We start from the raw sequence: 13294 nt of genomic DNA, 5'->3' as shown, positions 1-13294 counted from the left end.
CTTGTGTTTCGTGGCCACTTAGCATTCTCCTAACGCATGAGCAGCGCCGGAAGGGAGCAGGAAGCCAGGAAACATGATTTATCAAGACACAGGCAGCATCACCTTGTTTTCCAAATGAAAAGCGTCCAGAGAACTTACCCTACGTTCTGACAAGACCCAGGAGAGATGCGGGAATTCTCTCTCTTTTATGGAATTCCAGAGTGAGTATGTGACACTCATCTCCAGTAAACTTGAAAACATCGACTGTTTTACAGGAGGATAAAACTGGGCCTGCGACCCGTTCAGCCTTCAGTGGAGAGAAAGCTCCCTGACTGAGCAGGGTACTCTGTTGCCTACACTGGGAACCTTCCATGACGATAAATTCAATGCCTCTGGGATCAAAATTCCCCTCAACCACTCAAATTCAAACCTCCCTGACCCCCACCTCTGCATCCTAAACACAAATGTGATGGGAGGGCATTGAAATTCACCGCTGTTAGTACCGCTGCCTTTGTCAGAAGGGAAGTTCCAAGTACATCACAATGTCAACAAGAGGTCACTGGATGAAAAGAGGGGAAACAAGGGCCTGGCAGACCCCAGCGTAGACCCCAGAGCCAGACCCCTGGGGCCGAGTCCCGGCTCACCGCCCGGCTGGGTGACCCACTAAGCCCCTCCACCCGTGTTGTCTGTAGAACGGGGCTCAGAACGTGTGCGAAGCCACGCTGGTCGGCACCCGTCAAGGGCTTAGGACGAGGTCTGGCGTGTGGGGTGGACGTGGGAGACGCCGGCTGGCCTGTACCGCCCCAAGGCCTGCTAGGCTGGTCACCGCCCTGGGTGTGGTGAGATGCTCTGTCACACACCTCCACCCCCGACCCTTGCCAGCGCCCCTTCTCCATCCCGCTGCCGTGCGAGGGAGGGAGCGAGGGAGGGAGGAGGTCGGTCGGCCCAGGCGCTTACCTTTGCCAACGGAGGGAGCCAGTCCGTTCATGAAGCTCCGGAAGGGCTTGCCGGGGGACGAGGGTGCGTCCAGGGAGCTGCCTCCCTGCAGGTCGATCTCGCCCGCGTGCTCCCGGAGCCGACCCAGGTCCCGGGACAGCAGGCTGAACTGCTCACTCTGCGTGCGGCATTTCTCCTCTAGCTCCCGTGCCCTGCGCTGCGCGCGGAGACCCGGACCCGCGGTCAGCAGGCGGCCGGGCCTGCCGGGGCCCCGCGCGTCTGCGCACAGGCGTGCGTGTGTGTGTGTGCACGCGTGTGCACAAGAATGCATGCCACGTGTGCATGGGGGGACGGCAGTGCGTGTGTACTGTGTGCACGTGTGTTGCATGGGTGTGCGCAGGACTGAGTGCCGTGTGTGCATGTGTTAATGACAGTGTGTGTTTGTGTGTGCAGGAGGGCTGCCTCTTTGCTCCACGGGAGAACGGTGTCTGAACAAACTAAGCTTCCTGTGCACCCTGGCCGTCGGCCAGGTTTCCTCTCAGGGCGAACGTGGGAAAGCACAGGAGCCGAGAAACCTTGCAAACACTCAGATCCCAGCAGCCAACAGCGGGTTGTTCTGGGCTCTGTGTACAGCCCGGGCGCTTTGCGGTTGGCACGCCTCACTGTAGCTGCTTGAAATTTGGAGCGTGAGGCGGTGACACAGCCCAGCTTTGCGGACAGCTCCGTTGCTAACCCCTGGATGCAGTTTTCTCGTAAGCTGCAGAACCCCAAAGCACCCCGCTTTGGCATTAAAGGGAAGTGCTGTTTGCTGGACTGGCTTAGCAACATCGCTGCCATTTGCAGACATCGGAGACATCTCGGGAGCACCAGGGAGCTGGGAGCGTCCCCTGGGCACACGCGGCAGGGAAGGGTGCCCTGGGCAGCTCCCCCCATTAACCCCCAGGGAGCTGGGAGTGTCCCCTGGGCACACGCGGCAGAAAAGGGTGCCATGGGCAGCTCCCCCCATTAACCCCCATCTCTGCCTGCTCTGGGTTCTCAGCTGGGTGGGCGTGACCCAGCCACTCTCCTCTCCCTGGGGAACCGTGGTGCACACTCCCTACACCTCCTCCCCTGGCGCCCTTTCTCCTGCTGTCAGAACTCCCTGCCCTGGGCCACGGGAGGAGGGGCACAGGGAGGATCCGCTCTGCCCCCTCCCCTGCAAGCTCCCTTCCTGGCACATTCCAGTAGCTCCCTGATTACTTCTCATCTGGCCCCGTGACTAGATCATTTATGCGCCAAGCTTGTGCTTTCTGGTTCCCTGAGACACCCACAACGCGCTGCATAGCACTGGCACATGGCAGGTGCTCTGTAACTGTTTGCTGAAGCAGAGAAGAGGGGACCCCCTGATTTGCAGGCATCACGTTCCTACAGGCAGCAGCTTCTTTCATCTGCATGGAGGTCCTGCCTCGTCTCCCTTCCTCAGTCTGTGATAAGTGGAAAATCCCATCTGCTGTATTATTAACCGTGGGCACCGTCTGGCTTCCTCCACTAAAATGTCAACTCCACAAGGGCAGGAATTTTTGTCCGCTTCTCTACCGCTGTGTCCTCAGCACTCGGACTAGAGCTTGGTACCAAGTCGGGGCTTGAGAGATGTTTGGTCTCATGGCGGTGTGCACGCAGGGATGCAGACAGCGGTAGACCGATGCTCTCTTCCTCTTCCCGCCCCCCCGCCCTTCCCTGTCCCTCCTCCACTGGTGCTAAGCTTTTCAGCTCCTTAGGCCAGAATGAAGTGCTGTTTATGTCTGAGATCATGGAATTCTAAAAATAGACCTAACAAATCCCAAACCAATAATTAATTTCTTTGATGCATTTAACAAAATCAGCAGGATTCTTCTCTTAAAAGGCTGAATGAGCTTGGCTACGATTGCTGTCACCACCGAGGAAGGCACAGAAGTGACGCCGGGCGCCCCTGGGCACAGGTGGGGACGTGGCGAGATCCGCCTCCCGCCCGGGCACCCCCCATCGGGGAGACGCGGCACCCGCCCAGGAGCAGCGGTGACCCCAGGAGGGCGGCATCAGATGCCTCAAGGCCAAGGGTTCTGGCTCTCCCTGCTCAGCCCTGAAGACTTTGCTCCAGGGCTGAGCGACAGGTCCTCAGGCAGGGAACAGTCGCCAACAACCCAGCCTCAGGCAAGAAGGGCATTAGAAGAGGCCTGAGCTCACCTGTTCATCCAGGTGTGCCGCCAGGTGCCCTGGTGGCGTGTGTGGGAGGGTGTCAGGTGAACGTGGAAGAACACAAATGCCATTTAGATGGCCACATCCTCATTGTAATGTGCACAAGAAAAAGACAACTGGTAATCAGGTCCTTCATGTCACGCGTGTGTGAAAAGTGAACCAACCCAAAAAGCAGATAGATTTTTCATTGATGTAACATTCGTGAAACGACAAGACTAAAGCAGTGGAGAGCTGATCAATGGTTGTCAGGGTCTGGGGTTGGGGGGAAGGTCCGAGTACTAGGAATTAAGATGAGGGCGTGTCTTTGGGGGGTGGAGCCGTCTGTATTCCCGGTTGCGGTTCATGAATCTATATGTACCATCAAATTCCGTAGAATTAAGCATCAAAGGAAGGGCGAAGAGTGAGTCTCTGTAGTTTGGTTACTGATAACTGTGCCTGTGTCAGCTTCCCGGTTTCAACAATGTACTCTGGTCACCTACGACGCTGTCCTTGGGGAGGTGGGTGAAGGTACACAGCGACCATCTGTGCTATTTTTGTAACTTCTCGGGAGTCTCAAAATTATTTCAAAATAGAGAGTTTTAGAAAGTGAACGGATTTAAAGAAAATACGAAATAATCACGGAGAAAATCTCAAAGGCGTTACACGAAAAGCTGGCGTTGTGGGAACATCAGATCAGGAGCCTTGAGCGTTAGAGCGGCCGAGGTCTCAGGAGCCCACATGGAGGTCGAGCATCCGAGGTGCCTGGAAACAGGCCCCTGGCGGGGGCTCTTGATTTGCTGGGACCGGGGGCGGGTCGCACAGAATGGAAGGAGGGCAGGCTGTGTGCTCCCGGCAGCCCCTGTGGGACTCAGGCCAAACCAGAGAGAAAGGTCGGGGCTCACGCAGGGGTGCTGAATTGCACGTTTTAGGTGCTACAGTGAACTCCATCTCCTGGGCACCACTGCCGGCCGGCCAGGACCCCAACTCCTGGAGGGCCTCCTTCCAGGGAGCGTTTCTTTGTTCAGGGTCCCCTTCACTGATGGGGACTGTGGCAGGCGGTTCTCCCCGGCAGCTGGCACAGGACAGCCTGTAGAAAGGGGGCCGGCTCTGATGTGACTGATGAGGGGAGGGTCCTGGAAGCAGGTGGATCGGAGCTGACGTCAAACCATCTTTGTAAATTGAACATCCCCGGAGGTGGTGGGAGATGCCCATGAGAGGAGGAGCGAGGCAAACCCCCAGGATCTTGGGGACCAGGGGGCTGGTGGAGGAAGCTCCTAAGGGGCAGAGAAGAGGGATGTGCCACTTCGTGCCTTCTTGTCAACAAGCGTTTCATAATACACGTCTGCACACGTGCGATAATTTGGTTTGAGACTTGCTTCCATTGTGACTCGGGAGTGAAGTTGTGGGGCTAAGCCTCTCCCACCTGGCATTTCTACCCCAAAGATTCTAAGAGTCCTGCGTGATCACACCTAATTCTTTGCCCCTCTCTTATCAATTCCTTGCTTTGTTTCTCCTCTGGGTATCCGAGGACACGGCTTCAAGACAGCAGGATGACGATTCCCAAAAGTCAGGCAGCTTCCAGATGCCTTTTCTCACTAATTTCGGGGGGAAACGGTCTGAACAACTAGGAGATGAGGCGTAGGGACCCGTTAAACCGGAAGAACATCCCACAGGTGAGCGCTCCCTCTGGAAAGTTCACCAAGCTTCCCTGCTGTTTCCCGCTTCCAGGAAGGAAGCAGGTGTCCCTTCCAGAGCCTCCGTGGACACCCTCCCCGGGCCTGGCTGTAGCTGGCGGCGGCTGGGTCTCTGATGCTGAGCCCGACCGCTGGGGCTAAGTGCCTCCGATGGTCCCCAGGCTGCTACCAGAAGGAACTGCTTCCAAGTGATGCAGAAAGCAAACAGCAAGCCCACTGTTGGGTCCGGCCGGCTTACTGGGGTGTCAAGATTGATTTCAGGATTCAGGGCACCATCAGCTCCTGGCTGGGTGGCGACACCGGTGGGGCGGAACCACGCTCGCTTGAATTAACCAGTCTGCTTGAGTGTCCCCATCCTGGTTTGTCCCGGCCCCGCTTCTCCTCACCCTAACCCGCCACCTGAGCATCGAGAGCGGAGGGCGGCTGCATTCGGACCACAGCGGGGACAGACGGCACCGTCATCCGGCAAGTAAACTCCAACTGGAATCAACAGCAGAGACTTGCAGGTGTGGCTGTGGGTATTTATAAAGACGAAGGAAAACACATTCAAAGATGCACCTGCCAGCATTCCCAAGGTCCTCCACTCTGTATGCTTCATCTGTTTTCGTTTCTGTTTTGCGGTACGCGGGCCTCTCACTGTTGTGGCCTCTCCCGTTGCGGAGCACAGGCTCCGCACGCGCAGGCTCAGCCGCCACGGCTCACGGGCCCAGCCGCTCCGCGGCACGTGGGATCTTCCCGGACCGGGGCACGAACCCACGTCCCCTGCATCGGCAGGCGGACTCTCGACCACTGCGCCACGGGGGAAGCCCTGCATGTTTCATCTGACTTCCAGGCTTCATAAAGGGCAGCAGACGAGTAGGGCACTGTGCCCTGTAGTTAGTGTCCAAACCAGGACCATTTTGAGGGTCCAGGGGTGCTGTGAACACTCACGCCAGCACAGCCAAGCCAGGGGCGTCCTAGGCAGTGCGGGAGTGATTTGGGAGTAAGTTGTTCTGTGCGGTGTCTTTAGGGGTAAACAAGATTTGTGGTGCTATTCATTGCTTAGTGAGTACCTACTGTGTGCCAGGGCCCACCGGGGGCTCTCTATGCCTGAGTGCTGATGGCCAGAGAGATTCCCTGGGGTAAGTTGGTGTGAGCCCGTTGCATGGGTAAGGAAGACAAGGCCAGATGGACTCAAGACCAAGGTCACACACCCAGTAAGTGGCAGGACACACCCAATCCTCTCTGACTCCAGGATCTGGGCTGTGTCTAGATCCCAGAACCCCCACTCCCTCATTCACTCAGAGGGTGTGGAGGAAAGTCACATAAGCTCACTGGGCCTCAGTTTCTTCATCTATAAAATGGGAGAGAAGCTTGCCTTCCAGAACTATGGCAAATTGTAAGTCCAGACTCTGGCGGGCACGGTAGGGGCCCCATAAGCAGAAACTAAGATCTTTTGTCCCTGTGGGCAAAGGACAGAGCCAGAGGGATGGCTAACTAGTGACCCAATCACCCTTGTCTCTCAGACGGCCGAACTTCTGCTTTCAGCAAAGGTGATGGTGCATTTCAGCCCATGCAGGTATATTAGAATTTCCCCACTTTTTATCATCAGCGGGAGACATGGAGGGTCTCTCCATACTCGTCCACGGTGATGCCCAGTTAAGAAACAGCCTCCACTGCCAGGTTAATACCCACACCCGCGCCCAGCTCTTGCCTGCAACTATAATATACACAGAAAAACCCCATCAATTCATCTGAACCGGCTCTGAATTCCAGGACCTTGACAAATAATTGCTCTGAATTCTAGAATCTTTACAGGACAATGCCATCTTGATACTAAAATGTAACAAAGTAATAACCAAGGGGAGACTTGGGTGAAGATGACTTTTTAATTAATGTTTCGCATCCTTTAATGTGTGTGGAGTCAGCACTATTAAAACACAAGTGTCTTAAACGTTTGCTTTGGTTCACGCGATTAATGCCTTTATCAAACTGTCCAACTAAAGCACAGTGAATTCTGCTGCTGGTGGGTATCTGGATCATTTGAGTCTTTTGTTTCTGTATAGACAAGCATTAGTCACAGAGGCACCCTGTGCACAGATAAACACCTTTCACTGATAAGACTTCAAAACCTGGGGCTTCCCATTGACTGTAGCTTTTGTCCTCCCAACTGCGGTTGGGAAGGGGAGCGTTAGGGAGATAAAGCTGGAGCCAGAGGTAGTCCTGGTCATCCCCAAATACCTGCCCCAGTTTCTTTGTCCCTAACAACCTCGTCCTCCAGCTAAGACTCATGGGCACGGGGTAGCCAAGTCTACCCTAGGGAGGCAGAGACCCCATCCCCACAATTCCCGGAGGACAGAGAATTCTTAAGAGATTTAAAGGCAAAGCATTAAGTATAAACTTCTTTATCTGTGCACGTCTCAGATTCTCAACTTAGCTAATATTCTGTCTGTCCACTTTAGTACCAAAATTGCATTGCCCTGTAAAGATTCAAGAATTCAGATGTGGCAGAGCCATGCCACCAGGCCCCCACCCAGGGAGACTGCACTTCCCAGCCTCCCCTGCAGTGAAGCGGGGCTGGGTCACTAGCTCTGGCCAGCGGCCTGTAAGCAGAGGTGACACCTGTGCCTTCTGTAGCTGAGACACGGAAGAGGTCTCCCTGCCATGGTGACCAGGAAGCCGTACGCTCTGGATGGCACAGCCTCAAGATGCAGGGAGCCTGGATCCCTGAGTCACCATGTGGAGTGGAGCTTCGTGGAGTGTTCCTATATCTGCAGTGGCAAGAAATGAACCTTTATGCATTGAGTGTGAGACTTTGGTGTTTGTTACTGCAGCACACCGTGGCCTAACCTAACACATGCACCAGAGACCAAGTTCATCTGTTTGATGGGACCAAACGTATTCATTTACTCACAAGCACGCTCCCTTGCCAGACGGTCACTGAGCATCTTAACACAAGCCAGGGAGCAGAGGGCACCTGAGGCCTTGTTTAGGGACCCGCAGAAATGGTTTCATTTTAATTTCCTTTAAAATCAGAGGAAAACTGAATATAACAATAATGAATCCAACCTGGATTATATTCGTCTTTGCACCTAAGCAGATGTAAAATATAATTTTAATGTTTTTATGGAAGAAGGGACCCATGAAAGCAAAAGGAGCCCAGGGACCAGGAGAGTCACCGTGCAACTCAGGTGCTGGACCCTTGCCTCCAGATGAGCCCTGTCTCCTTTCGAATGAGACTCAGGGATGAATGGAGCCTGTTCAGGCTCGTCCTGGCATCGCCCGCAGGTGGATGCCTTGGTCCAGGAGGACGGCAACAAGTGCTGGGAGCGAGGCCATAAATACCTAGGAAGGAGCCCTGGAGAATTAGCCACAAAGCATGCGAGACGCACATGCGAAGCACTCAGCACTGACACACTGGCGGGAAGCAGCTCACCCTGGGTGAAAGTCCCCTGGCAACGGACCCCAGAACTCGCTGCCTCCTAACCCAACAGGATTTAGGGTTTACGGGCCCCACAGTCATGGGCCATCTCTTCTCTGCACACTCTTTTCTCAGTGACTTGAGATGGTGTTACCCGTGGACCCTCAGGGCCTAGGCTCTGCTCTTAGAAGCTGTGTGTCCTTGGCAGGTGGCTCAGCGTCTCTGTGCCTTGGTTTTTGATCAGCGAAATGAGGAGGGTGATATCAACCTCCCTGGGTGGTATTAAAAGGATTAAATTCCATCACTCTTGTCACTTGTGGCCGCGTGGCGTGCGTTCCTGTCTCTGCTGCTGCTGGGGAAGGGCAGCTGGGCTGCTCGGCCAGCGTTTCCAAGTCTGGCTGCTGCGGGAGCTGATCCACCTTTTGGTACGGCTTTGCTGGCAGGAGACCTGACCCCACCTCGCAGGGAGGTCAGGATTCCGAGGTCAGAAGGTGCTGCCGTGCAGTGGTGGAGGGTTTGGATTCTGACGCCAAACTCCTGGGGCTTTTGAGTCCAGATTCTGCTCCTGACTAGCTCCGAGGCTTTGCGGAAGTCATTTCTCCTGCCTCGGTTCCCCTGGTTGTCATGGAGACTGAGAGGGACGATACGTCCGTTATCTCCTAGGTAACCTGCAGATGCACCCTTAGAACAGTGCCCGGCTCAGAGGAGGGTTCAATAAACATTGCTGTTGGCACCGTTGCTGTTGTTATAACTATTTTCTTTTGCTCCTTTGTCTTAAACTCACTCCCTCATAAAGTGCCAAGGAAGCTACGTAGCTAGTACCTGCTCTTAGGCTGTTAGGTTTGCAAACAGCAAACCTGGATCCTGATTCTGGATTCTGAAAAGCTCTGTTCTATTTTCAGTTGACTCCTGACCCCTGTCTTTGCTCAGCCCCCAAGCCAGCCCGGATCGGTCCTTGGGTGTCCTGACCAGGAATAAAGACACCCCACTCCCCCATCTCCAAACATCCTGGCCAATCATTCATCAGCAAACAGCACTGAGAAACGTCCACAGAACCGGATGTGCGCGTGTAGGTGTTTTGAGGGGTTCACCTAACACGTCTCCCGGGGCAGCCCTTCTCCGTCACTGCGTTCTCTCTAGCTGCGCAAGGAGGTGGGTTGTTCTGCTCGGTAGAATATCTGACTAAAGGAAGTCACCAGCCTGCCAAGTAGGAGGCACAGAGAACGTGAACTTCCAAACGAAGACTACACTGCCCGCTAGGGATGCTCGGAGGGTCGGCGGGCGGGGTCGCACTCGGGTTACTCTTGGTCAACAATTCTGGTTACTAAGGTGCTGAACCAGGGTTGGCCAAGATTCCCAGGGGGCTTACCCCTTCAGATATAGTTCTCCTTCCTGTAACCAGCCTGGCACTCTCCAAACAACGCTTCTCGAAGTACCCGGAGGGCTGGCTAAAACTCAGATTTCAGTCCCCCACTCCGGGTTTCTGACTCAGTGGGTCTGACAAGCTCCCCAGTGATGCCGATACTGCGGGTCCCAGAACGCCGCTTTGGAAACCACCCAAGAGTGAGAAAAGTCGTTGGTTCTACAAATTCACGGCCAAACTCAGAGTTTTGGAAAAGGCTCAAAACCCTGTTTGGAGGGACAGCTCATTTCTCTTCTTCCCCAGGCGGACGCCTGTGAGAACAAGCAAGGGTCCCCAACTGCTGGGAGGGTCGCCGCCCTCACTCGACACAGAATGGGAATGGGACCGCTCAGGTGCAAGGCTTGAATTCCGATGACGGACCCACCAAATTCTGGGCTCTTGGCCGGGCTCGAAAGCACGTGGCTGACCCAAGGGTAAAATCATCCCGACAATTCTCCTCCCCGAGGTCATCTGAATTCACAGAACGTTCTTCCAGCCTGAGAATGGAAGCCGGCTTTGCTGGCCCCGCTCATCACTTCCGAGGACAGAGACCCGGGCCTCAATGCCCAGAATAAAGCATCTCCCTGGGGTGGAGCCCCCAGGGGCAGCTCCTCGGCTGCCCTGGCCCCAGGGAGCCCCAGGCACCCACGACCGCATCAGAAAGCTGCCCATTTTCGGAAGAAGGGGCGGATGGAGCGGGCCCAGGGGTGCGCGGCTGGTCCACGAACGGGGAAAGCATCACCAAGCACACGGGGAGGGGGAGGGGCAGACATCATTCCCTAAAATACCTGCATGCTCTCCAGCGTGTTCTGGGTGAAAAGCAAAGCGAGACACAATGACAGGAAGATGTTGTGAATAAAAGAAGCCACAGATTCTCAGTGCATCTGCACTGCCTTTTCCGTTTTTCCAACCGAAGCACGTTACGCCCATCCCCACGTGCCGGGGCACGCACGGCCGCCAGCGCCGGGTGACATGACCTCGGCGGGGCTGTCACAGAGCGGCAGCTCAGAAGGCGGATAAAAACAACACGGACGATCAGATGGATGGGCTTGGGGTGACGGGAACACAGAAACTGCACTTCCAGCCAGGAGACTATGTAAATCAAAGCGCGGTGAGTGACTCTGGCGGGGGGAGTGAAGTGGTTTTTCAGGGAGGTGTATGGCCGTTTGCAGGCCTGTCTCCAGTCTCCCGGGTTATGTATTTTCCCACTTTGCTATTTATTACTCCCAGCTCTCCAGATATTCATTAGCTAATGGACGCTTTCAAAAAATCAATTTTAATACATATGACCATAACGATGAAACCTTTTCCTGGGGGAGGAATAGATTCTAAAAGGCAATGTAAGAGATGAATATATTCTGTTTTAAGTGGCCGCTGGTCCCCTGGGGACGAGGGACAAGGTCATCTTAAAGAGGACAGGTGCTTCCCATGTGCGGAGGTGGCCGGCCCGGCGGAAAGGCCCTTTTGGCCTTCTTGATGGAACGGAACTAGGGGAGGAGGCCTCGTGGGGCCACCCCAAGCTGTGCAGCCACAGCCCGCTGCTGTGTCTGTAGTGAGGAGTCAGTAACTGGGTGATCTCTGTCTTCGGCAGGGAGACTCCTTACGTCCATTTATCATATGCATGAGGAACGCAGACGGCAAAGGCCCCGGGGTGATCCCAGGAGTTCCCCCTGCTCCCGAGGATGCTGGCAGCAGGCCATCAGCCAGGGACAGAAGAGTGGTCCAGACATGCCCCCCACTTCCGGCCAAGCCCCCACCATCAGGGCCAGTGAGAAAGGCCTCTGGGCAGCTGGGGAGGGTCACTCCCGCTGTGCTCATGGGGACGGTGCCCGTGGCAGCACCTTGATCGTGTTCACTGCTGTGATTCCTGCCAACGCCCCCCTCAGATGCCAAGTGCTTCCTTGGGCTTAGTGCTGTCACTTACAACTCCCCCATTCATCTGTCACCCATAGGAATGGCCCATCCCCCGACCTCTCTCCTCGAGGAAATCATGCCCCCAAGTGAGCGGGCTCGCCCTCCTTGCTTTCCATCCAGGAGCAGCCAGCAGAGGAGAGCAGACCACCTCTGAGGCCCACAGTTCTGATGCTGGCTGTGTGGCCATAGGAAAATTGCTTAACTTCTCTGTGCCTCACTTCCTCACGTGTAAAATGGGAACCATAATGGCGCCTATCATATAGGCTGCTTGAGTAACCGGTACCCAGTGGGCACTCAGTAAAGGTTAGCTATTGCTTCCGTGAGGCATTAACGCAATATCCCCTGACCTCGCCCGCGCCCAGGAAGAAAGCCGTCACGGCCGGTTCGCTTACCTCTAGCAGCTGCACTGCGCCTTCGTGTTCTTTCTTAGCTTCAACCTGAGCCTTTTTTGATGATAAAAAAACAGAAGAGTGAACGTTTAAAGGGAGAAAAAGAGAATTAAAGATTAATGTCTAAATTATCAGGGAGTGTGGGCCATTGATTTTTATTCGTCTAATAAACCCCTAAATTCTAAGGGTCTAAATGAGTTCTCATTTTTCCCTCCCTTTGGGCAAGAGGAATGGATTCGGGTTTGATGCTCTTTGTAAAAACTGGAAAGCGCCCCCTGATCTGGCAGAGAACAGGGAGGCTGGGGGGATTCAGCTGGTGCATGAGGGTAGGAGCCGAGTTCTACTCTTGAGAAGGGGCCACACACACGGTCGGAGGCTGAACCCAGACGGCAGGGTAATTCTTCCCAAAGCCTCAGGGAGCACCATAATTTTCTCAAATGTCCTTAACTGCTTGAGAAATAAAACACAATCATGCGAACTTGACCCCTAGATAAACGAAGGTCTGCTGAAATCCCACCAGGTCCTGAGAAGGAGCTGCCCGGGTGGTCCTGAGCGCCCAGGCTCTCAGCTGTAGCAGAGGGGCTGCCTTCTTCAAATCATCTGACACAAAGCCATCAGCTCCACAGAATAAGAAATTGTACAAGTTTCACCACAGAAATTTCTCAGGATGGCTGCTGCCCAGGCCACATGGTAAGTTCACACAAACCTGAGATGCAACATTATTGTTTCCTGTCCTCGCGGACCCTGAAGTTCTAACACTGTGATGACAGTAAATGTCTGTTGTGTTTGCCTGCCTGGAACTATGTCCTGGGAAGAGGTCCTGACTTTGCTGGGGATCCACTGAACACATGAGCAAGGTTCTAGACTCACAGTGATTGGTTAGTGGGTGAGTGCATGATCCAGTTAGAACAAAGAGACTTTGCCTGGGAATGCTGGGAAGAAGGGAGGCCCCTTGCCTTTGGAACTTGAGGCTGAGTGGAGGAGAGTCTGGAGCAGCTGCAGCCACCTTGCCACCATGAGGGGCAAACTTGGAGCAGCCAGGGGCCTTGACGTGGAAACCAGAAATGAAGCCACGGCAAGGGAGAGCAGAGGCAGGAGAGCCACGGAGGTCTGATGGGATTTGGGAGGTGCTGGGTTCAACCATGCCTGAAGCCAGCTTGATCTGGGCCCTGGACCCTGGACCCAGCCGCATCTGAAGCTAGATTTTCAGTTGCGTGTACAACTGAAAGTCTCTTTTTGTGTTTTTTGTCACTTGAAACCAAGAGTCCTAATGAGCACAACCGTCAATTGTTGAAGGCATGACACCTCCCATTTTAAAGTTAGAGACACCAAAATTTAGTGAGAGGGTGCGGGTGTCATAAGACGGAGGAGGAAGGCCTGTCCCCAC

General features: G+C 54.6%; 1 protein-coding gene across 3 annotated transcripts in view; it reads right to left on the bottom strand.

Moving 5' to 3' along the window:
* The window catches only part of RIMBP2 (RIMS binding protein 2), a 114211-nt gene that overhangs the window by 52956 nt on the left and 47961 nt on the right, over positions 1-13294 (bottom strand). For 2 of the 3 annotated variants that reach the window (XM_089894336.1, XM_089894338.1), the window contains 2 exons: positions 11911-11961; positions 937-1132 (listed from right to left, as the gene is read on the bottom strand). In XM_089894336.1, the coding sequence (XP_089750462.1) occupies positions 937-1132; positions 11911-11961 (247 nt within the window). Of the gene's footprint in view, positions 1-936; positions 1133-10392; positions 10414-11910; positions 11962-13294 lie in introns of all 3 variants that reach the window. The other variant, XM_089894337.1, reaches the window with a different exon arrangement.

The sequence above is a fragment of the Delphinapterus leucas genome, chromosome 14 (genome assembly GCF_059928025.1).
Source record: "Delphinapterus leucas isolate spDelLeu-1000000601 "Yukka" chromosome 14, BTC_Dleu_Yukka2, whole genome shotgun sequence".
Taxonomy (NCBI): Eukaryota; Metazoa; Chordata; class Mammalia; order Artiodactyla; family Monodontidae; genus Delphinapterus; species Delphinapterus leucas.
The sequence above is the reverse complement of the archived record's forward strand: the minus strand, read 5'-3'. Positions and strand labels throughout refer to the sequence as shown.